Genomic DNA, 27849 nt, shown 5'->3' on the forward strand with positions numbered 1-27849 from the left:
TGCTGATGTTGACCGTCTCACTAGCACAAGCATCACCTTGAAGTCCATCAGCAGAAGCAGACTCTCAGTTGATTCAGAAAACAAATACCTCTATTTCTATCACAATATGCCACCATTCATCAAATGGGATCCTAGGGCATCAGTGCTCCTACGAGAGCACAAAACCGAAGACACAGCTAAAGCAAGAGAACAAATGTGGCTTAAGGAATTTTTTCCCAGAGGCTTGCAAACAAAACAGCTCACTACACCCAGTTCCATATGGGAACAGTCGGACCACCTCGAAACAAAAGAATTTTTTAATATGCTCAGCATAATGTGAGAAGAGGCACTACGGCACAATCACGTAATTTTCTGTTTTGTGTTTGTTTTGTGCTGGTATGTAACAATTGTATACCCACATATTGTTTAAGCAGAGTTCAATATGAATCAATAAATGCTTTTGACTAGTCAAGTAATTAGTAATATACTATTAATATAAAGTTATGAAGGGAACCAGTATTCATCTTCATTTTTAATCTCTTTTCATCTATTTCTTTTTTAGAAACCATGTTGCCCCTTATTAAATCCCATATGCCCAACTGCACAAAGACTTATTTTAAACTGCACTTTTTTTTACACTGCACAAAATGTGTCTAGCTGCACTTTAGAATAAACCTTGGAGTCCAGGAGCATTTCTTTTGCATGCAGAAAGTCTCTGTGGCTTTGTACACATACTGACCTAAAACAGAGGGAGGGCATTCTTTTTCTCAATTTGGATTGAAGCTGGTTTTGGGGAAAACACACCAAAGCCCGGTATTTAATTAGAAACGACAGGATGTATACAGGTTAGCTATGGATTCTGGCTAAGGTGGTGTGTGCACCCCTTCCCAAACCTGGGGTGCCAGCACACTGGATGCACATGGCTGGCCCTCCAGTTAAAAATATGAGGTAACAAGTGCTGGGTCAGACCTCTGCCCAAAAGTCTTTGCTGCCAGTCAGAACAAGCAACGCTGGGCTAGATGGAGCAATGGTCTGACTCAGGATAAGGCAATTTCGTATGTTCATCTCTGCAGATCGCTCCTCAGTCGATCTGTGTGGGTATCACAATATCACGCGTTTTTGTGCTTGGAGCATCGTGATGCTCCAAACACAGAAAAGCGTGATACAATCAGTGCAGTAACAATACGCAGACATTAATCTCGTATTCCTCCGGTCCTGATGGCCCTTACTTTAGACCCGGCAGAAAGGTGATGCCTCCGAAGGAGTTAAAACTGCCGCCTCCAATTATGTATTAATTTGTTTGTTTGTTTATTTATTTTTATTTTTGCAGATACCAGCAGCGGCCGAGGCTTCCACCTTTCCCGCCCTCCTTCCTCTTAACTGGACAGCCTATTGGAAGGGAAGCCGCTTCAGCCGCTCAGCTCCCAAAGCCCGTCCAGTGGTAAAAAGCGGAGCCTGATAACCAGCCAATCGCTCCAAGCTTAAGGCGGTGCCACGCCGGGCAGCAGCTATAGGGGAAGAGGGGCAGTACAAAGGCTGGTTTTGAAAGGGGCGGGTTGCATGTTCTCAGCAAAGAGGAGCGTGTGAGCGAGCGAGCGAGCACTGGCCCAGATGAGGCACTCTCCGCCGCCGCCGCCGCCGCCGCCGCCGCTGTAGCTTTGCTGAGGGGGAGCCGGTCTTGATATCTCCCAGCAAAGGCCGAGGTGGCGACAGCGGCTCTTCGCAGGAGGGGTCGTTGCTCTTTGCATGAGGACCGCTCTTCCGCCACCCTGGCTGACTAGGGGGGAGAGAAGGTTGTCCCCTTCCTCCTCCTTCCGCACCACGCCGATACATTGAGACCTGGGAGGAGAAGGAGGAGGGTGGCGGCGGGTGTATAAGCAGTACGGAGGCAGCCTCGGCTGGATTTTGCTCTTGGTGTTTTGTTTCTTTTTTGCGGAAAAAAATAGTGGGATTTTAAATTTTTTTGGGATCTCTGCTTCAACAAGAGAGGGAGCCGTGCTTCTTGTTGCTGGTCCCTGCAGTGGAGACAGCGCATCCTCGCACGGAGGCAGCAGTGCAACGTCGGCTTTTTGGCGGAGGACTCCCTCCATGGATCTGTTCGCTAGAGAGATGATCTAGACACAGGAATCTCCTCTTCCGATATCCCACCCGCGCCCCTTCTCCCTCCCCCCTCCCCTGCCGCCCTTGGTTTGAATCACTTTTTAAAAATATATACAATTATTTTCCCATGTACGGTCCCAAAGGCAAGCAGCACTTTCGTCCCAGCAGCCTCTGCAATCCCACCCGTTTGGGTCATTCGAGAAGGGAAAAGGATGATGCCTCAATCTCTCCAGTCTCTGATTTGAGTCGAGAGCTTCCAACAAATACATTTAAGTCGAGGTTTCGGGGGCGGTCGTGGATGTTATTTGCCACCCCTTCCCCACTGCAGCAATGTCGTGCTCGCCTTGAAAAGGAAGAGCTAGGAAAGAGAGGCGCTTGGGAGGTTGGTTTGTTTGTGGTTCCCCAAGCCAGTCTGTTGGGGCGCCTTCCTGAAATCGGAGGGATCAAACAATGACCCAACCGGCTTCCAAACGCCTCCGGCGCTGCCGCTGTGGCTGCCCTCTTCAAAAGCTTTCTAGATGACCAACAAATAGGCAGTTGCTCCCCGGGGCAAGATTAAGAATGACGATACTGGGTGGTTTTGCTCCGCTTGCTGGAAAGCGTTATCAGCAGCGACTGAAATATGCAGCCGCTTTAGTACCTTTCTGATAACCAGGTCCCTTTGCAGTGGGGGGATCGCCCTGACCCTACAGAGAGGATTTATGGTGGTGGCTTTTACTGACTATGCTTACAAATTTGCGTTTCGACTAGAGAGGGTGATCTCGCTTAAGGTGCCGGAGAAAATCAAAACCCAGGTGCCTCCACCTTTGATTTCTATGCATGCCAGTGTTGTGGCTCTGTCACTGATGTACCAACAAATGGCTGAAGCACTGAGGACTTGACAGAGTGGGAATCCTCATTAGAGAGGCAATCTTCTATAGGTAGAGGAGCCTATCTCCTAACTCTCTGTGTAGCTATTTAAATCCTGGGTGAAAAGAGACTATCATTCCCAACAGCCTCTGGAGAGAAGGGGACCCAAGTGGCTGGTCAGCAAGTCCCATAAGAAGGATTTCAATCTCTTTATCACGGAGAACTTGGTTTTATTTGGACTTGGCCAGGACTGATTTGTAAAAAAAAGCATTGAAATCTTACGTCTTTCCTCTACTGCACCTTCCTCTATAGGGTTAGAGAAGCTGCTTGGAAGAGCTGATTCTTCCTTGCCATGAGTGGGATTTCTTGTGATTTGATTTCTTTCCCTCCCACTTCTTTATAACTTGCTCCACAATCCCTCCCCCTTCTTCTCTGCCTTGGCAGGGCATGTCCCGCTCCAACAGTGTGAGCCCTCCGGGGTTTGGAGCCCCTGCTGTGCCCAGGGGTGGAGGAGCAGAACAGCATCGTTCTGCCTGGGGAGAAGCTGAATCCAGAGCCAATGGCTATTCCTATCCTCTTCCTACCAGGGCCTCAGTCAAAAAATCTTCCTGTATGGCAAGCAGGTGGAGAAGTGAGGAAGACTATGAGCCACCAAACAGCAGGAACCACGGGATAAGTGGCTGCAGGATGATGAGCTTCAGATCCAAGTCTGCCTGGCAGGATCATGGGGGTGACAAGAGCCAGCATTCTCGCCGGGCAGGAGATCCCTCACTTGCCACAAGTCCTAGGCGCTATGGCGTGGAGCAAGGTGAGGTGCGTCCACGCTCTGTGGAACTGGGTCTAGAGGAGAAGCGGATCAAGGCCAAAATTGATGAACTGGAGGAGGAGGAAGAACATTTGGATGATGAACAGGGTTCTGAGATGGTCTTCTCCATGGGCAGCTGCTGTGGTAGCTTGCTACAGATCTTCAGGTCGAAAAAGTTTCAGTCGGAGAAGCTGGAACATCTTTACCAGCGCTACTTTTTCCGTCTTAATCAAAGCAGCCTAACCATGCTGATGGCAGTGTTAGTTTTGGTATGTCTGGTCATGCTGCTCTTCCACACAGTTCACGGTCACTACCAGGTGCCTTATGTGGTGGTGCTGTCCTTGGCCATCCTGCTGATGGTGGCTCTGGGTGCCATCTGCAATCGCAATGATTTCCACCAGGACCATATGTGGCTCATGTGCTACTCTGTCATTCTGGTGGTGTTGGCCGTGCAAGTTGTTGGCTGCTTGCTGATGCAGCCCAGGAGTGCCTCAGAGGGCATCTGGTGGACTATCTTTTTCATCTACAGTATCTACACCTTGCTGCCAGTTAGGATGAGAGCCGCGGTCATCAGTGGTGTGGTGCTGTCTGCCATCCATCTGGCCATTTCTCTCAAAGTCAATGCGGAAGATAAATTTTTATTGAAACAGGTAAGGCTGAGATTTGGTTGTTTTGAAGGCTTCTTGCTGCTAAGAGAATTTGGGCTTAGTTCAGTTTGAGTAATTGGTATTATCCTAGGAATTGTGCAGATACCAGCTGCTATTGTAGGAGACCTGACATAAAGATTCGCCTGAAGTGTATAGATGTAAACTGTTGTTGATGATGATTCCTGTAACCACCTGAGTTTGATTCCCAATGCTTCTCTCATGTCTTGTCACTGAATAATGTTGTTTGTCTTAATTTAAGAAAATGTAAATGTAAACAAGCTGTCTGCATTTATCATGAGCCTGATAAATTCAGGACTCATTTTAGTAGAAAGCATGGAGAAGTAGAAGTATGGATTATCTAAATTGCTGGGAAATGTAGCTTCTTACTGCTGAAGATAAACATTTGAATAGGTCCAGTTACAGATCTGTTCTATAGCAATTAAAGTGGTATGGAAGGGCATTTTTACTATGGGTTTTAAATGCTTACAGCCAAACATTGCATTACAATATACAATTGTCAGAAACAGTTGTTTTTTGGGGGGTGGGTAATGCATTTCTATGTTAATCCTGAAATTCCTGCCTGTACAGTGCTTAGGAAAGAAAGAAATGCTTCTGTTAAATAAGCTGCATACCAAAGCTTCAAAATTATGTTGTTTCAACAACCAAATATACAGGGTTACCTTTCTGTTCAATTAAAAACAGCAATGTGTTTGTGTGGCTTGCTTGTACCTTTCAGAATATTTTCAGTTTAAATGCTATGTGTGATTCTGATGTGTAGATATTTACTTCATGAAGTTAGGAAGCAGGTGTTAAGATCCACCTGTTGCAGTATCGGCTCTCTGTATATACAACTACAAAAGAGCATGTGAGTTCATAACTAAAATGTATATTCAATATTGTGTAGCTTGGATCCATTGTACATAGATACCTTTTTATGTCTCAAAGACTTTGCATTTGAGCTTTGTGTGCCAGTTTGTACATGGATATTTACTGGCTTGGGTACAAAAAAAATCAAACTAACCTGTGAGAAAATATACTGTAAAATATATTCTAAAACATGACCATATTATATTCTGCTGAATATAACTTCATTTACACAGTTTTTATTTATCTGTGACTGATGAGCGTGCAAACTAAATAGCACAGATAAAATATTTTACACAAAGATTTTGGTAAGAACCAACCCATGGAATAATCTCTCTGGATGGAATACTTCTGCCTATACCTCTGGAAAATCAGAGGGTTCTTGTAATGCAGTGTACCAGGAATCTGATAAAGGCATGGATATATGTTTTCTATGACCTTGGGAATTGCTTAGTTAAGCTAATTTGAGTTTGTTGGAATGCCAATGTGGCATATCATTCTCTCTGTAGCCTGGTTCTTTGTTATTAAGCAAAAGTGTAGCTGATGGAGTAAGCAAATGAGGCATTGTCAGATTTTGCCTTCATGTCCTACAGAGAACTTGTAAAATCTTTGCATGCCTGTCATTCATTGACTTTGAGTGGACACTAGCAGACTTCTCACAAGTTCATAGCTAAAAGCATGAGTTGTGAACTGTTAAATCCCTGGTTAAGATCTCACCTCAGTTAGGAGCTCATTATGAGACTTCTCAAGCTGCTGTTCTTCCAGCCTCAGCCCCCACCCATCAGCAATCTAAGAATTATAATAAAGCTATCTCATAGGATTGTTGTAAAGTACTCTGCTAATTAACTCTCATTTATTTACCTTCCCATTTAGTGCAAACCATAGTTTGCAGCAACATCTGAAGTGGTAAAGTATGATTACCATCTGAACCATATTTTAGAAGTTGTGTTTTGATGGATGTAATGGTGAACTGTGCTAAATTGGAAGAAAATAATTTCATCTGAATGTATAAGAGGAAAAAGGAAGAGATTGCGTAAGTCCAAGACTGTCATCTACTGTCAAACTAAAGTTTTGATGTTACCTGTTAATATGTGTATATGAAGCACTTGAAATGCTTGAAGCTTGTTATGTAAAGGATAAATGTTATTAGCCGGCAATAACCTGCTGCTGATCATTACAAAAATATGAGCCATTTGTGCTATAATTTAGTGAACTTCTCATTAGTATAGTTCATGTTGTGGGACAGATCTTCAAATCTTAGTTTTTTTAGAAAAAGGTTTATAGAGTTGATACTTGATCAGACCTGTTGTGTGTTACAGGCTGCAGGCAAGAGCTTATGTTTAGAGCCATCTGATACTAAAAATCCATATTGGCAACTGCCTCACAACTATTAACAGGCCTTTTTGTTACCTAGGCTGTAGCTTGTTACCATGGAAATCTAATTTTTCTTTGACACTGCCCTGCTGATGCATATATACTTTCTTTTTTCTTTCTGATTTGGGGGGAAAGAGTGTGGAGGTGGATAAAGGCCAATGAAATTATTTTCATGCCTTTCCACTGTTGCTATTTTCAGTCTTCATTTCACTATTTCCTGATGAAATCCTTATTGATAGGATTGTTGTTGGGGGGTGTATTGATCAATAGTGTGAAATTTGTGGCTAATGATGCAATACTATACACAGAGTAAGGGTCATTGAACTCAACTGATAGACATGCATAGGATTGCACTGCATGTGGCTAATAGCTGTAGTTTTATTAGAATGGTGCAGTTGTTTGAGCCCCTCTTCTTTTAAGGCAATCTGATTACACTACATTTACAAAGACCTCTAAAGTTAGAAACACTTGCATCAAGAATTGTATTTTTCAGTCTGCTTTTATTATCTAAATTCATCATGTCCCGCAGAATCTAGAGTGTCATTATAATATGATCTCTCTGACGAGGTGTGCCTGGCGTCAACACTGTTATCTTTTCGGCACCAGGTCAAGACTTTCCTCTTCTCCCAGGCATTTTAGCATGTGTTTTTAAATTGTTTTTAAATTGTTTTAAATTTTAAAATTGTGTTTTAAATTGTTTTTAAAATATGTGTGTTAAATTGTATATTTGTTTTAATGTTTTTGATTGCTGTGAACCGCCCAGAGAGCTTCGGCTATGGGGCGGTATACAAGTGCAATAAATAAATAAATAAATAATATAGCATTAATATGGGGAGGGGAACATTGAGAAGATTCATTAGTGTTATCAAAACTCTTTTTTGGCTTCTTTCAAACTTCCTCACATGTTTTTAATTTAGGAAGAATCTTGAAATTCACTTAAAAGTTAACTTTAGGTAAAATTGCAATGGCAACTCTAAACGTTTCATCTTTTTCTGGCTTCTGATTGTATATTTTCTGCTACAGAGAGAGTTCCACCAGAATGCAACTAACTTCTACTTCGAGTAAGCTCATTGAAAATAAAGGACCTAAGTTAGTCAGAACTTAGAGGTTCATAAGAAGACATGATTCACTAGAAAAGACAATAATGCTGGGAAAAACAGAAGGGAGTAGAAAAAGAGGAAGACCAAAGAAGAGATGGATTGATTCCATAAAGGAAGCCACAGACCTGAACTTACAAGATCTGAACAGGGTGGTTTATAACAGATGCTACTGGAGGTCACTGTGGCCATGCTGGCTGGGGCTGATGGGAGTTGTAGTTCAAAAAAGTAACTTTTCCAAGCTCTGGCCATAAGTCATAATCAACTTGAAGGCACATAATAACAAAGTTAGTCATGTCCATTAATTTCAGTGGGTCTACTCTGAGTGGCGCAGAGTGGTAAGCGGCGGTAACGCAGCCGAAGCTCTGCTCACGGCTGGAGTTCGATTCCAATGAAAGGAGGAAGTCGAATCTCCGGTAAAAGGGGTCGAGATCCACTCAGCCTTCCATCCATCCGTGGTCGGTAAAATGAGTACCCGGCATATGCTGGGGGGTAAAGAAAGGCCGGGGACGGAACTGGCAATTCCACCCCATATATATGGTCTGCCTAGTAAACGTTGCAAGACATCATCCTAAGAGTCGGAAACGACTCGCACTACAAGTGCGGGGACACCTTTACCTTTTTACTCTGAGTGTGACTAACATTGGATACAACCAATGTATGTGGCACAGACCCATAGCTTCATAGGCTCTTGTACTGTTCTTTTTATGCAAATATTATATTTTTGGTGCAGTTCTAAAGTATCCAGGTGTGCATCTTGAAGTATGGGACCAATATATCATTCACTGAAAACTAAAATGCACCACACAGGACTGATTTCTGTGGTGCAAGCAAAATTTGAAGATGCTACCTGCTTGTGTAGAACAGTTTCTGTAGCGTGGTCATACATTTTTGTTTTGTATAGGAATTGGCATTAACCTACTATTATCTGTCAGTGACCTAGAACAACATGTCAGTGAGTCATGGCAATTGTATTTTTGCTGTCTTCTCTCTCACCCCCCCAAACTCCATTTTTATTCTAGCCCCTTTTCTTCCTCAGCAGAGTCCTGATAGTATAGGTTAAAAACCGCTGCACTGTCATGTGTCTCTGTTGTATAACTCTTCTCTGATCCAAGCTAGGCTTCCAGCTGTTTAGACCTTTTACTAATGACTGTGTCACAACAATAGATGCCTGAGAACAAACTACATGTGGTGTCTCTTCGCCCTACAGGCCTGCATTAATTAAACATATTAGATCCAATAGTATGTTGAGTAGCTTTACTATGGATGTAATAATACCCTGCTTAACCCTTTCTTGCATAGATGGAAGGGTGTGTGTGTGTGCATGTGTTGCATGTAATTATATGTGCCATATCACTCACCCACATACTCCTGCAAGAAAGCAAGCTGGTATTTTGGGAAAGGGTGAAGCTGCCTGTTTTTCCAGCCAAGCATCACCTGACATTAAGCAGCTCATCAAGATGCTTCTTGTTGAATAAGGTCATAGTGTAGCAGTATAAACCCCGGAGATAATAGCCTTAATAGTATATAGCTCTAGTTGGATGGTGATGGACAGATTAAGATGGTCTGCTGCCAGAGACTAATGGAATCCACTGGATTCCTGAATGCCTGGGGGAGTTCCCAGTAGACAGAGCAGGTTACCCTGTTGAAGTCCTGTCACACTGTAGAACAGCAAGACACGTCGGGTTCTTGACACAGTTGCCCCTGAGCACCCTCTCCTGCACTGTGGAGCCCAGTTTGCACCTTGGTACAGCAGTGAGCTAAGGGCAATGAAACAAGCTGGATGATGGCTAGAGTGCATATGGCAAAAGATGTGTTGTGAGGCTGATTGGGCAGGAGTAAAACATCACAACTGTGCCTACTGTGCAGTGGTGAGGGCAGCGACGAAGGCCTACTTCTCTGCCACCATTGCATTCTCATGTAGCTGTCCAGTGGAGCTTTTCTGTATTGTCAGGGGTGTGTTGACATCAACTCCAGGAAATTGTTTTCGACTCTTTGGAAACCCACAGTGAATTGTTTGCAAGGCACTTTGAGGGTAAAGTTGCTTGCCTCTGTAGCAATCTCGATGCCTCATCCACATCTACTGTAGTCCCCAGTGAGGTGTCCAGTGCAACGTCTGCTGCAGCTTCTTGGGATCCATTTCAGTTGATGTGGCCTGATGACGTGGACAAGGTGCTTGTTATTCATACTTGATCTCTCAGCAACTTTTGATACAGCTGACCATGGTATCCTTCTGGTCAACTTGGTGAGATGGGTATTGGAGGCACTGTTTTACAGTGGTTCCGATCCTATCTCCAGGGTCATTTTCAGAGAATAGCATTGGGTGATTGTCTTTCAGCCCCCTGGCAGTTGTGCTGTGGGGTACCATCTTGTCCCCCATGCTGTTTAACATCTATATTGAAGCCCTTGGGAGCAGTCATCAGGAGATTTGGGGTGAGGTGTCAGCAGTACGCTGACGATACCCAACTCTATTTCTCTGTAACATCTGAATCGGGAGAGGTCTTGCAAGCCCTGGACCACTGCCTGGACTCAGTGGTGGGCTGGATGAGGGCCAATAAACTGAGTCTGAATCCTAGCAAGATTTGTGGGGTTGTGGTTTCCAAGTTCAGATAATTGGTCAGTTGCCTGCTTTGGATGGGGTCATACTCCCTCTAAAAGAGCAGGTCCATAGTCTGGGGCGCTAGAGGCCCAGGTGACCTCAGTGGTGAGTAGTGTCTTTTACTAGCTTCAGCTGGTAAGACAGCTGCTGCAGTTTCTGGACTGGGATAGCCTGACCACTGTTCTTGGGCCCTGTGTTGGCAACCCCTGCTATAGGGTATGACATAATGAAGTTCTTATCTCAAAAATAAAATGAGAAGAACTGTTTGATGCCATATAACAGAAATGGAAGCTTCCTGGTGTTGTTTTATTTTAGAAATGTTGCTCTGGCAAACTTAATACAATGCCTGCCATTTAACTGTGGCCAAAAAACTAGAGTTAGCATGCTGGTCAACCAACCAATTGAATATTGTAAATTAATCCTATTTGTCTCTGGTCAAATGTTGTGAAGCCACAAACGTCCCTATTTAGGAGACTGCCTATATTTTTAATCGGATCATGGTTTTATCTGATAGCAAAGGAAGGAAGAGTCCTTGCTTCCTGGTCTACACATTCTTCATTATGGGAGAGAGATATTCTGCTTTGCAGTAAAACCCATAACCACATTTTAATAGCTGATTTTTGTCTTCTGTAACCTTTTTACACTTTAAACAAAAATCGTAACTGGGCATGCTGGGTTTTTCTTCCCCAGAGCAGTGCACTGGGTAAGTAGAAGTGTGTGTCTGCTGTTTTCTCCCCACCCCCCTTGTGTGTGTGTGTGTAATTTGCTGGTGTATCCTCTCTCGACTGAATGTGTTCACGCATGTGAGGCCCATGAAGGATGTCATTTGGCCCTTGTAGGAGTGGCCGGCCCTTAATGTAGCCCTCAGGCTGAGAAAGGTTAGCCACCTGGTTTAGAATGTATTAATTTCATTCTGTCATAAAGGTTAATTAACCTGGCTTTTTGCAGTTAGCATGTCTCACGTTCTCAGTCAGCATTTTGCTAAGTTAATTCTTTAAATACTAGGTAATTATTTTGCCTTTTGATCCAAATGCCTACTAAAAACTGGCCCAAATTAACTGAGACACTGAAACATTCTATTTCTGAATGGATAAATGCTACCTTAAAAATCTATTTATAAAGGGCTTGTCTAGATATAGATGCTATTGGAGGTCGCTGATTCATAGGGTCTCCATAAGTCGTGATACACTTGAAGGCACATAACAAACTAGATATATAAGTCATATGAATGTCATTCTCACCACCATCATCACCATCACTTTTTGCTCACAGAAAATGAGCTCGCTTCTGTAGGCTCACTCCAGATTTTAATTTTTTTAGGGAAAGGGCCATAGCTCAGTGGCTGAGCATCTGCCTTGCATGTAGAAGATCCCAAGTTCAATCCCTGGCATCTCTAGGTAGGGCTGGGAGAGACTGTTGCCTGAAATACTGGAGAGCTGCTGCCAGTCAGTGTAGACAATACGGAGCTAGAGGGACCATTGGTCTGACTTCCTGTCTCCTGTTTAGAATATCTTACACTCTTTGAATTTGGTGACTAGGGTTTAGGGGTGTACTGATTATAATGTGCATTCTTGATCACCCTAGAATCTGACGCTGAAAATGATGGCATCTAGAACAGGAGTTCCCAGCCTGTGATATGTGAACTCCATACAGGTGGTCCGCGGGGTGTCTGTAAAAATACAATTAAAACACCATTAAGCATCTAGCACAGCACATTGCAATTGCTGCAACAGACAGGAAAATCATTAAGAGGTCCACCAAGACCCTCAGCAATTTTCAAGTGGTCTGTGGGGAAAAACATTCGGCAACCGCTGATATGAGACATTGGTTCAGATGTAACACTAAACCATAGTTTTAACATTATGTGTATGAGCTTATTGCCCTTCTTCTTCAGTACAACCTCTTCCATTTTTGACTAACTGCAGCTTGTCATTTTGTTTGAACCAGGAACTACAGTTAGTTTTGACAATGGCTTATCCTAAACATGCCATATTAACCATGGTTTGATGTTGGCTTGTTTAGACTAACTGTAAACTGTTGTTAATTTAATCTGGGTTCAGACATAGTGCTAGCTGGTTACAAATGGAATCATATGCTTCCGATCTCTTTCTTATGGATGACAGGGAGCACACAAGCCATGCATGTAATATGAAACTATGGTTTTCAGAAATGTATGTAATATTCATTAGCTCACTGGAGAACCAATGGCAAATCCAAATGGACACTTTCGTGCCTTAGATTCTCTGACATACACTGTGGATTTTTGTTTGTTTGTTTGCTTAAGAAGCATAAGTGGATTTTTCTGGAGTGAAACATGCAGTACCTGTTAACAAATGTTTTGGTTCTGCCTTCGCTCTTCCTTTTTTCATCTATTCATTTTTCCTGTTCTTTGTTGTCTGCATATTGAATTGTTACGCTGTGGATAGGATTTACTTTTTTAAATGTTTTATATGGTGCTTAGTTTTTTGAGTTCTGTGGAAATAATAAATAGTTCTAATAGTAGTATGTGCAAAATCTAAGTTACTGTAGTTTTCAGTCTTCTGTTCAAGCAACGTAATATGTGTTTTGGTGCTTGGCTTATTGCTGCAATAATGCCTTTAAGGCTGCAGTCCTGTGTACCCTTACCTCTGAGTAAACTACATTGAAGACTGTGGACTTAGCTTGAGCATCTCTAGGTTTCACAGACCTCCTGAGCTGTTTTTTCTTGATCCTGTATCAGGTTCAGCGAACTCTTCAAGCAGAAATAGAGCAAATTGTAGCTGGGATAAGAGTACCAAAAGTGGATGAAAGTAAGACAGCTGTTTGGGGAGTCTTTACATAACTGGAATGTGAATTTCAGTCATCAGGCCATTATTTAAATGGGTTAAGTTAATAAAGCATCATTTGCCTTCTTATTTTACTTTGCAAATTGGGAGTGACTTGAAGCATGTTATCCTTTTGTAGCCTGTCTGGGACTTTTTATAAAGCTGAAACATTTTCTGGAATGTTATTTTTGTTATTGTCTTGGTTAGTGCAATAGCACTTTCTTGAGTGTTTGCCATTAACTGCACTTGGTGTGCAATTAACAACTACGCACTGGAGATTTTATTTAGTCATTGTAGACAATTGGACTTCTTGGTTGCAGTAATGATGATGTGCTAAAACTGGTTTATGGACTGTTGCTGTTTGCAGGTTTCTGAAAATGTAGGCAAAAGAGGTAGGGCTGTTTGTCTTTTGTGATATCACATTGCATCTAGTATCTGCTACTAGCACTTTTTATATAGAATTTACATCTGCAAATGTAATGCATGCATGTTGATCACTTAATGGCTGCAGCATCAAGTGGTGACATGTGTGAATGTGCCATCCTACACAGCGTGCCACAGAGAATCTTCACATCCACTGAAACACATTCAGCTGTGACTTAGCAAGTTTCTATACCTGTATGAACAGTTTTTGCCACCCAGTTAATCCAATGAGAAGTGTATACTATGAGAGGCTGTAGAACTATGCAGTTAATGTTTGAGTCTGGGAAAATAGGTTTTCTGTCCTTAGTTTAGCTAATGGTGAAAGAATTAAGTGATTTTTTTTGTTAAGGAGAGAATAAATGCCTAGAATTTTACAGCTTCCCCTTTTAAATAAGTGATAGGTCATTTTTCATAATCTAAAAAAAAAGACTCCGCATTTTTCAGATATGCACTTGTGTGCTATTTGTGGCCCACCAAGCCAAATGCAGCCAATCCGTCGTATACAGCACCTCCCTGGGGCCCTGCTAGTGCCCTGCTTTTGCTGACTGGAACTGCAAACACTTACAGGAGAGGATTCAAACACAGGTACTTCACAATACATTGTGAAAAAAGGGTTCTAAACTCAGTCTATATTAATTTGCTCCAGTGAGCATATAAATAGTGAACAAAAAGCCAAAAGGATGTGAATGTAAAATTTATTAAAAGATAACTGACAAATGATTAAAAATGTAAATATGCATTTAAAATAGCGAAAGCATGATATGGAATAAATTACATTAAAATGACTACAATATAATAGATGAAATTATTACAATGAGGCTAAAGCTATTTGAATCACCTGTTTAAGGTAAATCATACATAAACAATTAAATATAAGATATAAAGCATCCTTCTAAGACACTCCCTGCTATCTAGCTAATTTAAGAGCTAGAGTAAGAACTCTTTAAGAGTAAGAATGTTTCACTATGCTATATAAGCAGAAAAGTTACTGAAAAAAAGTTACTTGAGGTATGTATATAGTTTGAATGGGTCACAGAGATAAACTTTCTCATTTTTCTTGTTTTTAATTAGAAGAGGGAGTAACCAAAATTTACTTGACTAGTGGTCCCTTTGGTGCTGCTAATAGAGGGCTGTCAACCATCAAGGCACTCATCAGATATAGGGCCCATCACTGTTTATCTCAAAAGTTTATATGATAGGAAGGATGATCCCTGTATTCAAGGATGCTTAGCCAGCATCTTTTCTGCTCCTCTGGCCTTTGGTCCAGGTATAATTATCATCATTGCTTCCTGAAACCAAACTTTGGTTTATGTAACAAGTTGATCTGCTCCTTTTGTACAACTACAACAATCCAGAAAATGAGTGCAAAAAGGACGTAACTAACACTTGGTGGATGAGCTCTGTTCACCTTGGTGTGTCATAAATTATGTAGGTCTGATCAGATGGGTAATCCTTCATTTAACCCTTATGGAGACTTGGTTGGATGAGGCCTCTGCTCCCATTCTTGAGGCCATGTGTCCACCAGGTTTCCGTTGCGCACAGCAGCCGAGGGTGGGAAGGCGGGGAGGGGGTGTGGCAGTCATTTACCGGGAGTCCTTAGTTTTTGCCAGACCTCCTCTCCATAGGACCAAGTTCGTTGATTGCATGTACTGGAGGTTGGGCCCGAAGGGCAGTTTAGGGATCCTGCTTGTGTACCGCCCACCCCGCTGCACAGCAGACTCCCTGGCCGAGGTGCTGGAGGTGGTCTCGGCTGTACGGGTGTTGTCCCCAGAATTGTTAGTACTGGGTGACTTCAACGTGCATGCCGAGACCACTCTCACTGGAGCCCCTCGGGATTTCCTGGAAACCATGGCTTCCTGGGAACGGCACCTTAGTAATATTGGGCCCACCCATGTAGCCGGTCATGCTCTCGACCTTGTGTTTGTCCTGGGAGAGGAGAGAAGTGCTCTGAAGTTGGGAGTGGTTCTTTCCACCCCTGTGTCATGGTCAGATCACCACCTGGTAAACATGGACTTTTTGATGCCACACCCCCTCCGCAGGGGTGATGGACCTATTAGAATGGTCCGCCCCAGGCGCCTGATGGATCCTGATGGATTCCTGACTGCGCTAGGGGAATTGGAACCTGCTGAAAGTTGCCCGGTCGAAACCCTGGTGATGGAGTGGAATCAAAGGATCACCGGGGCGTTAGACCGGGTGGCTCCGAAACGTCCTCTCCCCCTGAACAGAACTCAGTTAGCTCCATGGTATACACCACGGCTGCGTACTCTGAGACAGGAGGTGAGACGACTAGAACGCCGGTGGTGGAAATCCCGCTCCGAAGGTGTCCGGACACAGGTTAGAGCAGCAGTAACTGCCTACCAAGTGGCAATAAAGGCAGAAAAGAAAACTTTCTTTACTGCCTCTATTGTGTCTGCAGAGTGCTGTCCCAGGAGGTTATTCCAAGTGGTCCGAAGCCTGGTCGGTCCAGTTGCTCAGGAACCCTTGGAACAGTCAAAAGCCTCCTGTGACATCTTGGCTAAGCACTTTGCCGATAAAATCGAACACTTACGGAGCTCGATCCCGTGCGCCGTGGACACAGTAGATGAACCAGAGTTGGCCAGTTGCATGCCGGTTTGTTTGGATCATTTTCAGCCTCTCTCTTCTGAGGATGTGGACAAGGTGCTCTCGACTGTAAAGCCTACCACCTGTCTAACTGATCCTTGCCCATCGTGGCTCATTATGAGCTGCAGAGAGAAGTTGGGTGAGGGGATTAAGGCGGTGGTAAACGCATCCTTGAAAGAGGGTGTGATGCCATCAGCCCTCAAGTAGGCAATTGTAAAGCCCATCTTGAAGAAGCCCTCCTTGGATTCCCAAGTTTTTAATAACTTCCACCCAATTTCGAACTTACCATTCTTGGGCAAGGTCATTGAGCGAGTGGTGGCTAATCAGTTGTCGACACACTTGGATGAAACGGATTACTTAGATCCATACCAATCAGGCTTCAGGACTGGTCACGGAACTGAAACAGCCTTGGTCGCTCTGGTAGATGATATGAGGAGGGCATTAGATAGGGAAGAATTCACCTTTCTTGTCCTCCTCGATCTCTCAGCGGCTTTTGATACTGTCGACCACAGTATCCTGTTATATCGTCTAGAGAGATTGGGAATAGGAGGTACCGTGTTACGGTGGTTCCGTTCCTTTCTATCAGACAGATACCAACAGGTGGCATTGGGGGAGGAGGTTTCAGACCCTTGGCCACTCAATTGTGGTGTGCCACAGGGCTCTATCCTCTTTCCCATGCTATTCAACATCTATATGAAGCCGCTGGGGGCTATCATCAGGAGATTTGGGCTGCAGTGTCACCAATATGCGGATGACACTCAGCTCTATCTCTCGTTTAAATCTTCACCAGAGTTGGCTGTGGAGACCATGTCCAAGTGCCTGGAGTCCGTGAGTGGATGGATGGGAAGGAATAGGCTGAAACTGAACCCCGACAAGACCGAGGTACTACTCGTGGGGGACAAGAGAAGGCTGGGATTTGTTGACCTGAAGTTCAACGGGGTGAGTCTACCCCTGAAGGACCAGGTCTGCAGCCTCGGGGTTGTACTTGATTCCAAGCTGTCCATGGAGGCTCAGATTTCAGCTGTGAGCTGGGCAGCTTGGTATCAACTACACCTTATACGTAGGCTGCAACCCTACCTTCCTGTTCATCAGCTCCCACTGGTGGTACATGCCCTGGTCACCTCTCGATTAGATTACTGTAATGCGCTCTACGTGGGGTTACCCTTGAAAACGGTCCGGAAATTACAACTTATACAACATGCGGCGGCTCGGCTACTTACAAACAGTCGTCGCCGGGACCACATCACGCCAGTGCTGTTCGATCTACACTGGCTTCCAGTTGTTTTCCGGGCCCAATTCAAGGTGTTGGTACTAACCTATAAATCCCTATACGGTCTCGGCCCAGTTTATCTAAAGGAGCGCCTACAACGCCACCAATTATGCCGCCTGACAAGATCGGCCACTCAAGGCCTTCTCTCAATCCCGCCAACCAAAGCAGCTAGATTGGCGGGAACTAGAGAGAGGGCCTTCTCAGTGGCGGCCCCCACCCTCTGGAACTCCCTCCCACAAGATCTTCGGCACATCTCTTCCCTGAATATGTTCCGCAAGGCCTTAAAGACCTGGCTTTTCCAGCAGGCTTTTGGGACTTCTGGGGAGGTTTAATGTCTTTATGATTTAAATACTGCCTACCATATATTGTTTGTTAGCATAATTTATACTGTTACTGTATTTTTGTATTCTATTTTGTTGTAATTTATTGTATGTACGTCGCCTAGAGTGGCCACTGGCCAGATAGGCGACACATAAATTAAATTTTATTATTTTATTATTATTATTATTATTGAAGGATAAAATGATTTTCCTTAATTTGATTTTATGACTTCTTACCTTCCCTGACTCTTTTTGACTGCTTAATTGGGAGAGTGTCTCCCATAGGCCTGCCTGCCACCCAAGCATGCATGTTCGTCTTGAGGCTGTGGCTCAAGTTTGCAGTGAAATCAATGGAATCTATTGCTGGAGTTCATACTGTAAAATCATTAGCAGAATTCATTTTTGATATGAATTACTAATGCTTTGTTGTAAAAATAGTCTTATAACACATACTTTATGTAATACATTGGGTTCTCCATAAGTTTTGAAGAAAGCTGTTACTGCTTATCTTCCCATTTATTCATGAGCATTCTGTAATAACATTCAGATCAATTTTTCTTCTTTTCTTCCTATAGAAGGAAAAAGATCAGATCATATTGGTGTGTCCACATTTTTTTCTAGACCTTTTTTTTGGAAAAAGTTATCCTCAATAAAATGTTAAAATGCACATGGAAAGTCAATGTGCAGGTCTACAGAGACCTCTTCCCATTGAATGGTTGATCAGTGCTTGTACCCTATTATGGCTGGTGCCACGAGAGTGGCTGTATACTAATAGCCAGCATGGATTTTTCATATTCTGCAATGTTAAATTGAAAATAACCCCCATGCCATTCTGATGCTTCCCATAAGCTCATTTCAAAACAAAACCTTACAAAACTTATAGTCCTGAACTCAGAAATGCTTGCTTAACAATCCTCTCAATTTTCACAGTGATAAACAAAACAGTCAGAAAAAAATGAGAATTCAAAGTCTAAAGAGAGAGAGAAAAAACCCAGACTCCTTTTGGACTTTTTTCTCTGAGAGTTCTCCTAATCTGTTGAAATTCATTAAAAATCAGCCATGTTCACAGAGGACCTGTGATCCTGTTACTGACTTTGCCCCACACTCTGACCTTCATCTTCTGTAGTTTAAAAGTTAAAAAAATGCCTTGCTGATTTTTAATTAATTTAATAAATTTTGCATTGAACTGAATGATAATGTTGGGCATGCTCAGTAAGAACCAACTGTCAGTGTTCTAAAAGCCAGATTCCCAGCTGCTGGGCTTGTAGGGGGCCACACCCACACCAGACTTTGATTTCATGTGAGACAGTCATGACTTCCCTCAGAGAATCCTGGGAAGTGTAGTTTGTGAAGGGTGCTGAGAGGAGACTCCTATTCTCCTGACAGAGCTCCAGTGGCCAGACTGGTTTAAGAGTCAGCCGCTCTGATTTAAGTTCTGTGAGGGGAACAGGGCATCTCCTAGCAACTCTCAGCACCTTTCACTAACTACACTTCCCAGGATTGTTTGGGAGAAGCCATGACTGTCTAAAGTGAAATAAAGGTCTAGTGTGGATGTGGCCAGGGACAGTTTTGGTTTAAATTTGGGTGGGAGACTACATGTGCCTGCTGTAGAATAACAAGGTGGGGGAAACCCTGAAATAGAACAATACTGTTCAGAATGTTTTCCTTTTTGAAAGGAAAGGGGCTTCCCCTCTGCCCAGTTCCCACCCATTCAATCTCTTCCTCCCCTCCCCTCTCCCAGGTCAGTTTCACCTATCCTAAGCATGATTGCAGGGGAGTAAATCCCACTGAACTCAATAAGCATGCAAATGATCAATCCATTCTCAGCAAACATGCACAGGAATCCATTTCCTACCTCCTGAATTAAAAAGCATAGAAATTCACTAATAGGCAAAAAATCTTACGGTTTAAGAATGTACCTGTAGCCAACAGATATTTCTATCAAACTTTAAAAAGCAGGGAAATAGAGCAGCTATAGAATTGTTTTGGGGTTATGACTGGGGTTGCTGTTTGAATTGGATTGTCTTTTTATATGCTGTAACATGTGCTGGGACTTTCTGGTGAAGGGCAAGTAACAAAATAAGTATGTTAAATGAATAAATGCAAAATCTCGCAAGCTTCCAGGACTGAGTGCTGGTAATCTTTGTGGCAATTTATCTTTCCTTTTTAGATTAATGTAAACTCTGTATCTTTCTGGTTATTGCTGTCATTCAGAGGAAGTAGTAATAAAACTGAGCCCGTGACACTGTCTATGTTTGTTTTGGAGTAACTAGTCAAAAGTTCAGTGCTTGTATAGTGTGCTGCATGTTGAAATTCCTAGTTTTTATTCATTCCTAGCACAGTAGTGTCCCCCCCCCCAAAGAATCTTAGCTATTGTTTTAGTTTTTTTAATTTGGTTTTACATTGCAGTACACAAATAAAACCCTTAAATCCATATTTTAACAATGCTCTGTAAGCTGATGAAAGTCCACAAACTTAAAGTGATCCAATATGAATCTGCCATCTATTGATGGACAGAAGCTGTAATAGACATTATATTACCACCTTAAAGCGTTCTTACTGATTACCAGTTTCTTTCGGGATTCAACTTTAAGGTGCTGGTTTCATTATTAAAGCAGGGTTGGGAATCTGTGGCCCTTGGGTGTTGATGGACTTAAACTCCATCATCCCTGGCCTTTGACCAAGCCAGCTGGGCCTGATGGGAACTGTAGTTCAAAGTGGAGGGTCACAGGTTTCCCATTCCTCCTCTTAAACTCTAGCAATCTAGGTGCTGAGTATCTTGGCAAAATTCTCCCCTACCGGCTGCCTCTGTCCATGAGTATTTGCTAAAACAGCATTGCTCTAAATACCAATCATTGCTGACATTTGTTGTCTTCAAGGAGTACTGTTCTTATTATGTTAATTCTAGAATTTTGGCTTTCCCTGTCTCTGCAGCTTTGGATACAATTTCTTGTCTCTCTCCCTCCCCCCCTTTCCAATAATGAAAACATACCTGTTTAGGCACACTTTTGGGGAACAGATGAGTGTGGTAGTTATTAATAAAAAAATCTCTTCTTTGGTGTTTTTTAATTTGCCACCCGTGCAAATCTGTGTGCCATTGTTTTTAATAGGAACATAACTTTTATTTCTGCAGTAGACAGTGGGAATTCCTGGGTCCACACTATTCTTGATCATTGCAAAACCTAAAAATGTCTGAAACCTGCAAGAATGCCTGCAATTGCAGGGAGCTATTGAATCAATTGATTCCTCTGCAATTTAGTAGGCTGAGTTGGGAAGACAAAAAGTGATAATTAAATGAGGGGTGAATGAGTATTCCCTATTTATCCTGTTCCCAATGAAAGTAGTTATGCAAATGATTCATCGCCTGTCTTGCCTGCTGTTAGTATTTCCTATTCTCTGTCACTTGCTAGATGTGACATGGCAAAGTCTCTGACAATGTTAGTTTTTTAAAAAACTTTTTTTAAAAACTGACACACATCATGAACCAACATTAGAGTGCTGAAATAAGCTTCTCATAAGAACATAAGAACATAAGAAGAGCCTGCTGGATCAGGCCAGTGGCCCATCTAGTCCAGCATCCTGTTCTCACAGTGGCCAACCAGGTGCCTGGGGGAAGCCCGCAAGCAGGACCCGAGTGCAAGAACACTCTCCCCTCCTGAGGCTTCCGGCAACTGGTTTTCAGAAGCATGCTGCCTCTGACTAGGGTGGCAGAGCACAGCCATCATGGCTAGTAGCCATTGATAGCCCTGTCCTCCATGAATTTGTCTAATCTTCTTTTAAAGCCATCCAAGCTGGTGGCCATTACTGCATCTTGTGGGAGCAAATTCCATAGTTTAACTATGCGCTGAGTAAAGAAGTACTTCCTTTTGTCTGTCCTGAATCTTCCAACATTCAGCTTCTTTGAATGTCCACGAGTTCTAGTATTATGAGAGAGGGAGAAGAACTTTTCTCTATCCACTTTCTCAATGCCATGCATAATTTTATACACTTCTATCATGTCTCCTCTGACCCGCCTTTTCTCTAAACTAAAAAGCCCCAAATGCTGCAACCTTTCCTCGTAAGGGAGTCGCTCCATCCCCTTGATCATTCTGGTTGCCCTCTTCTGAACCTTTTCCAACTCTAGAATATCCTTTTTGAGATGAGGCGACCAGAACTGTACACAGTATTCCAAATGCGGCCGCACCATAGATTTATACAACGGCATTATGATATCGGCTGTTTTATTTTCAATACCTTTCCTAATTATTGCTAGCATGGAATTTGCCTTTTTCACAGCTGCTGCACACTGGGTCGACATTTTCATCGTGCTGTCCACTACAACCCCGAGGTCTCTCTCCTGGTCTCCTCTTCCTCCTTTAGAATAATGTGCGTGCATTACATATGCATGCTTTTTTTCTTTTGCTAAGGCAAAGAGCAATCTAGAAAATATTTAATCCTCCAGGATGTCAACTGTGGCATCAGCTATTTTCTAGTTTTTCGACACACCAGGAGTCTTGCTTCAGTTGGAGAGTAAAAATGACTGAAGTGTTGGAGAGAGGTGTATCTCCTAGAAGATAATGTAAGCCGCAGTTTATCTTGAGTCACCAAAGTAACCTTCTCTATACTTCCATAAAACCAGTCACTCCTCAAAAATATTGAAAAGAGAAATATTTACAAGACTGAGAAAATGATCTCTATTCTGAAGGCATATGGGTCCTTAAGTTGATTTAATAGCCATTCCCTCTCTTTCGTGGGTGGGGGAAGAGGGGGCATCCTACGAATCTCTGATGAAGAATTCTTGGTAATGTCCCCAAAATATGTCTGCAAGAATTCTTTAGACAAAAACCAAGTGAGATAACACTGAAATAAAGTTCTTAAGTGTAGAATAGATAGTGCCTCAATCATTCTGAGATAGAAATAGAAGGGAGAAGTGCAAACTACTCTTGCCTTGTAACTACTCTTTATCCTTCTTAGGCTTCAAAGGAACAATCTTCCTCTTTGAGTCACCTTTTCTGCATCTGGGGATGTATGTGGAAAGAAATAAGCAAATGACTTGATTTTTTAATGGCATTCTATCCCATAACATAAACTTCTCCAGCAGATTAACAATAATTAGGTGAAAACAATTTAAATACAAAATAAGATAATAAAATAAAAAGCTATTATAAATTTAAAAAATTCCTGCATCCTCAAAGTTGAACACAGGTGTAAAACACTGAGACGCCCAGATTACATATTGAAAATCCTTGGGTGAACAGAAAGGTCTTCACCTTGTGCTGAAAAAGCCACCAAGCTGATACCAGGTGAGTCATCTTGGGTAGGCTGTTCTATACTGGGGTGCCACTACATACTGGGCTCCTACTGGGAAGAAGGGTGGGATATAAATCTAATAAATAATAAATAAATAAATAGTGGTTACTTTAATCTGAAGAGAGTCTAAAGGTTCATGTAGGTACATATATGAGACAGTGGTCTTTCAGGTAATCTCATCCCCCCCCCGATATTTAGGGCTTAAAAGTTAAAAGCAGTCATTTAAATTGGGAAATGATCTAGGAGCCAGTGAAACTGATGAAGTGCAGGCTTTGTGTGGAGACTTTGGGGTTTCTTAGGGCCCAGAAAAGAGAAAATTATGAGTAGAGAAGTATATGGGGTGATTAACAGTCCCTTTGCCTCTGGCCTGAAGCCAAGAGTATGAAAAAGACTCTGTGCCTCCTGTGTGTGTGGCAGGGGGTAGTGATGGAAAGATCTGTCAACGTTAACTTTGTTGTGGATTTTTTTTCTTTTGTTTTACACTTTGAACTCTAGATTCTTCTGAGTGTTTTGTGTATCACTATGAAAACTTAGAGGGTTGTTAAGCAAGTGTTACTGAGTTCAGCACTATAAGTTTTGTAAAGTTTTGTTTTGAAATTAGCTTATGGGAAGCAGCAGAATGGCATGAGGGGGATTTCAATTTAACATTGCAGAATGTGAAAAATTCATACTGGCTCTTTCATGGCTGTATAGTTGTATGTAATCAGAAACTTAAATCACTGTGTAATTAGGAGTATATTAATTCTACAATCTGTTGGGATCGTCGTTTGCACAGGTGCTATAGATTTGTGTATGAGATTCTCTGTAGACAGTAATGACTGTTTATAACATATACCCACATTCTGGTTAAGCAAAAAAGAAAGATGCCTTTACTTGGTACAATGTATCCCCTGCTCCTAGAGATCAATTAGGAGGAATATGCTGCTTGTGGTGCCCTTTTGGTATATCAGTCTAAGACCCATTGGTATAATAATGGATTACAGTGGTTACAGTGGCCATCTCTTCTTCCAAATCTTCTCTTCCATTTTTTTTGTTAAAGTAGAAACATACCAGAAAAATCCAGGAACTTTGGAATACATACCTAGTCTTTGCTAGCTCTGTTCAGTTATTTAGTGTAGAATCATTGGTCATGCTCTCTTATCCTTGTCCACTCTGCTCTGAGCCCTTCTGGAGTACTTTTGCCTGCCTGGAATATGTCCTTGAACTGTGATTGTGCCTCTGGCTTGCCTGGATGGAGGATATTGGTGGATGGTGGATTTTGTAGAAGCCAGTAACTTCTGTGTGGCTGGAATGTAGACTACTGTACAAAGGTAAGAGATGCATCTATTGTTCCTCCCAGTTTTGCCTCTGGCTGCATCCACAACTAGCATAAGGCCACCATGAGGGAATGGGATCCTTGGACTGATAGAGGTTCCCCATCCCTATGCAGGCTGTTATCTCTTTTTAGTTTAGCTAGTGTAGTTTATTAAACTTGCTTTGCACAACCAAAGCTACGGTGGCTGTTATTTCTGTTGAATAGTAATGTGATAAGCATTAATGAATACAGGTAAGCATTTCCCTGAGTGGTAACTCCTCCACGGTATAAGTGTAGCCACTTGGTAAGCTGATGGTGTGTATTATCTTGCCAAGTGTTGTGAACAATCTTACATCTCATCTAACCAAGCAAGCAGGGGAGTGTTAAGATTCTTGTCACTTCGTGGCAAGGCACCATGGCAGGTTACTGCTTGTTAAGTGGTTGTCTGTATTTGCCTATTCTGTATATTGAATATGGATTTTAGAAGGTTTTTTCTCTCTAACTGGCCTACAAACCAGCCATGTTTTGTAGTGCAGCTTAGCCAGCTGAACATGCAGTCTGAACTGTTTGGTGAAATAAGGAATACCAATATGATGAGCCTGGAGTGGTAATGCTTATTCAACTTTCTGCATAGGGTTAAAGTACTTTCAGGTCTCTCTTGTAGCGTGCTTGAGAACTATTTATTATCCCAGCATGGCAATCAGTACGGCAAGCGGAGACAACCCAGGTGTATTCTGGCTTCTTAATACCTTTCTCTCCTTGTCTGTAAATGAGTATAATTGGAGGAGGGTCTCAAAGGAAGGAGCTATTTTAAAGATACTAATTTAATTTGCCTAACATTTAATGTGGTGCTGTCGTCTGTTTTGTTACCACTCTCTTTCTTGCAGTCCAAAACTGGCTGTCCGATTGCAGTGATTAAAAAACAAAACCAGGTGTGGGCTTGCCTAATGGCAGGAATGCAGTGGTTAGATCTCTGGGTTGATGAGATATTTGGGACAAATAAGTTTTAGATCTCTAAAGTGTGTCTATACCTGAGTAGAACTGAGGTTTCTATTAGTATATCCCTTGGCATTTGCATTTTCTGCAAATACTGAACACTGTTTAAAAGCTGCTTTGTAGGTTTTTGGGAAACCACTTGTAATAATATATTAACACAAGAAGTTTCCTAATACTGGGCCAGACCATTTGTCCATTTATTCTAGTACTATCTTCAGCTTCAACTAACAGTGGCTTCCCAAGGTCTTGGGTAGAAAACTTTCTCAACTGTTTTAATGTTAGACCAGTGGTTCCTAAACTTGCTTTCCCACTGACCATTTGAAAATTGCTGATGATCTTGGCAGACCACCGAATTATTTGCCTTCCTGTTGTAGCAATTGTAAGGCGCTATGTTAGCTGCTATATTATTTTTAATTTTAACTTTATTGTTTCTTTTATTTCTTATATCATATATTACTATGTGACAACCCGAATTCTGTAGAATTCAAACTGTAATACAATAGAATAAATATGAGAAATAAAAGAAGCAATAAAATGCAATTAAAAATCAATATGAATATTTAATATGGACATGCCATGGATCATCTGAATGAAGCCCGCAGACCACTGGTAGTCCATGAACCACAGTTTGGGAATCGCTGCATTAGACTGATAATGTTCCTTGTGGATTTTGAGACCCCTGCAGTAAAATACACAGGGTGACACACATTTCAAGAAGTTCTACCAGCTGAAGCAATTGCCCATTCCTCTGCTCTCAAAAGCACTCTCAGTTATGACCTGAACACTTTGTTTTCTCTTCTTGCGGAATTCTCTCTCTCTCTCTTCTCTCTCTCCCCCCCCCATTTTGTTTTGGTTTTCATCCTCCTCTTGATGTATCTGCAGGAGATGTGGAATAGATTTACATTTGGAATTAAGGTGTTTGTGGTTTGGGCTTTGTTTCATTCCCATTTCCATTTCAATGTTTGGCAGGTGCCTTTAAGAAAAGATTGGTACCATAGTGTATTCTGTCTCTTTTAAGTTGGCGAACCCTGAATCCTATCAGGACTCGGGGTCTAGAGGTCTGACTGAGGATGAATGCTAATATTTTGTTGATAGTGGATTACGTGAGTATTGTCTGTCCATGCCCATGAGCATACATGCCATCCTGCAATTTATAGTGAAGGCCTTTAACAAAACTACATTCTATGAAACACAAAGAAACATTGCCTGTGAGGCCAAGAAAGCTCTTTGGGCACTTCTTCCCAGACCTGTGTCAAACTGGATCATGCTCATTGTTTCCATGGCTGCACTATCCATGGGGGCAGTGGCAATTTCCTCTACTTACTTGAAGTCTAGCTGGGCATGACTTTGCTCGTCAGCTATATTACATTAGTATTGTTTTTAAAAATTATCCTTCTCTTTAAAATCTGGAAATATAATTCCATATATCTGGTAAGTCAGTCCTATGTCTGCAGATGTTGTAGGAGCCCAAATAGGAGCGAAGGGCAAAGTAGCAGTGATAAAGACACCACCACCACCACTGCTGCAGGGGAGTATTGGAATGGGGGATTGAAATTATCCTTACCTCCTTCCTCCCAAACTAGTAGTGGCTGAGGGCTACACATTGGTGCTGCCATTTTGCTCCCTTAGAAGAAAAGTGTGCAGGTACAAGTTCTCAACTGACCAGGGTTGAACGTTAGGCTGAAGGGAATCTACTGGCTTTAATGTTTGCTGTCCTCTGACCTGGGTGAAATGGAATTGGAGTCTATGTGCCTTCAGATGTGTGTCCTCCAAGCCCTCCTCCCCTTTCCCCCCGGATAATTGAAACTGCAACAGGCAGTGCCCCTTCACAGTATTAATGATCACTAGAACTGTGGATTGGCTTTTGACCAGCTAAGCTTCTCCAAGCCAGATCTTTCCTTATCACGGGACATGGGGGTTGCCCATTTGCAGTTTAAAGGGCACCGATCCTCTGAGGTTGATTCCTCCACATCCACTATCATACATCACATTTTTCATAAATGACTGGCATTTTTTAAAAAAGCAATTAGTTCATTTGTGTCAAGCAGTGATGTGAGGTGGAAAGTTTTATAGGACTTAATTTTTCCACAGCAAATTTTCTGTATCATAATTAGTAACAATGAATGGATGCAGACTGCAAATAAATTAGGCAATCTTGGCAGTTTCAAAGTTTTTGACTTATTTTACTTGTATTTAGAAAACAAAATATGCTAAATTAGACAACTCTCTAGAGCAGGGGTGTAAAACTGTGGTCTATAAACCACCATTGGTCTGCGAGCTTCATTTAGGTCTGTGTTGTGTTCTGTACCTGGAATGCAGAGCTCCTGGGCAAAGAATACCACTTAGATTTTTCTCACTCAAAGAAAAATATAGCTTAACACTAAGCAACATACATAAGATCACATTCATATACTTCATATGAGTACCCTTGTATCCGCAGTTGCTAAGATGTTTAGAATCCCCATTTTGCCAAGACAGCATGCATTAAAAACCCTCTTAACAGAAAGATTTCAAGATGGTTAAGGGGGTATTATAATG

General features: G+C 42.3%; 1 protein-coding gene across 1 annotated transcript in view; it reads left to right on the top strand.

Annotated features, from left to right (window-relative positions):
* Positions 1-1546: 1546 nt before the first annotated feature.
* Positions 1547-27849, top strand: part of ADCY5 (adenylate cyclase 5) — a 421425-nt gene continuing 395122 nt past the window's right edge. Inside the window, exon 1 of the mRNA XM_061609082.1 lies at positions 1547-4383. Coding sequence (XP_061465066.1) covers positions 3376-4383 — 1008 coding nt within the window. The 5' untranslated portion in view covers positions 1547-3375. The remainder of the gene's footprint in view (positions 4384-27849) is intronic.

This window comes from Rhineura floridana, chromosome 2 (genome assembly GCF_030035675.1).
Source record: "Rhineura floridana isolate rRhiFlo1 chromosome 2, rRhiFlo1.hap2, whole genome shotgun sequence".
NCBI classification, from domain to species: Eukaryota; Metazoa; Chordata; class Lepidosauria; order Squamata; family Rhineuridae; genus Rhineura; species Rhineura floridana.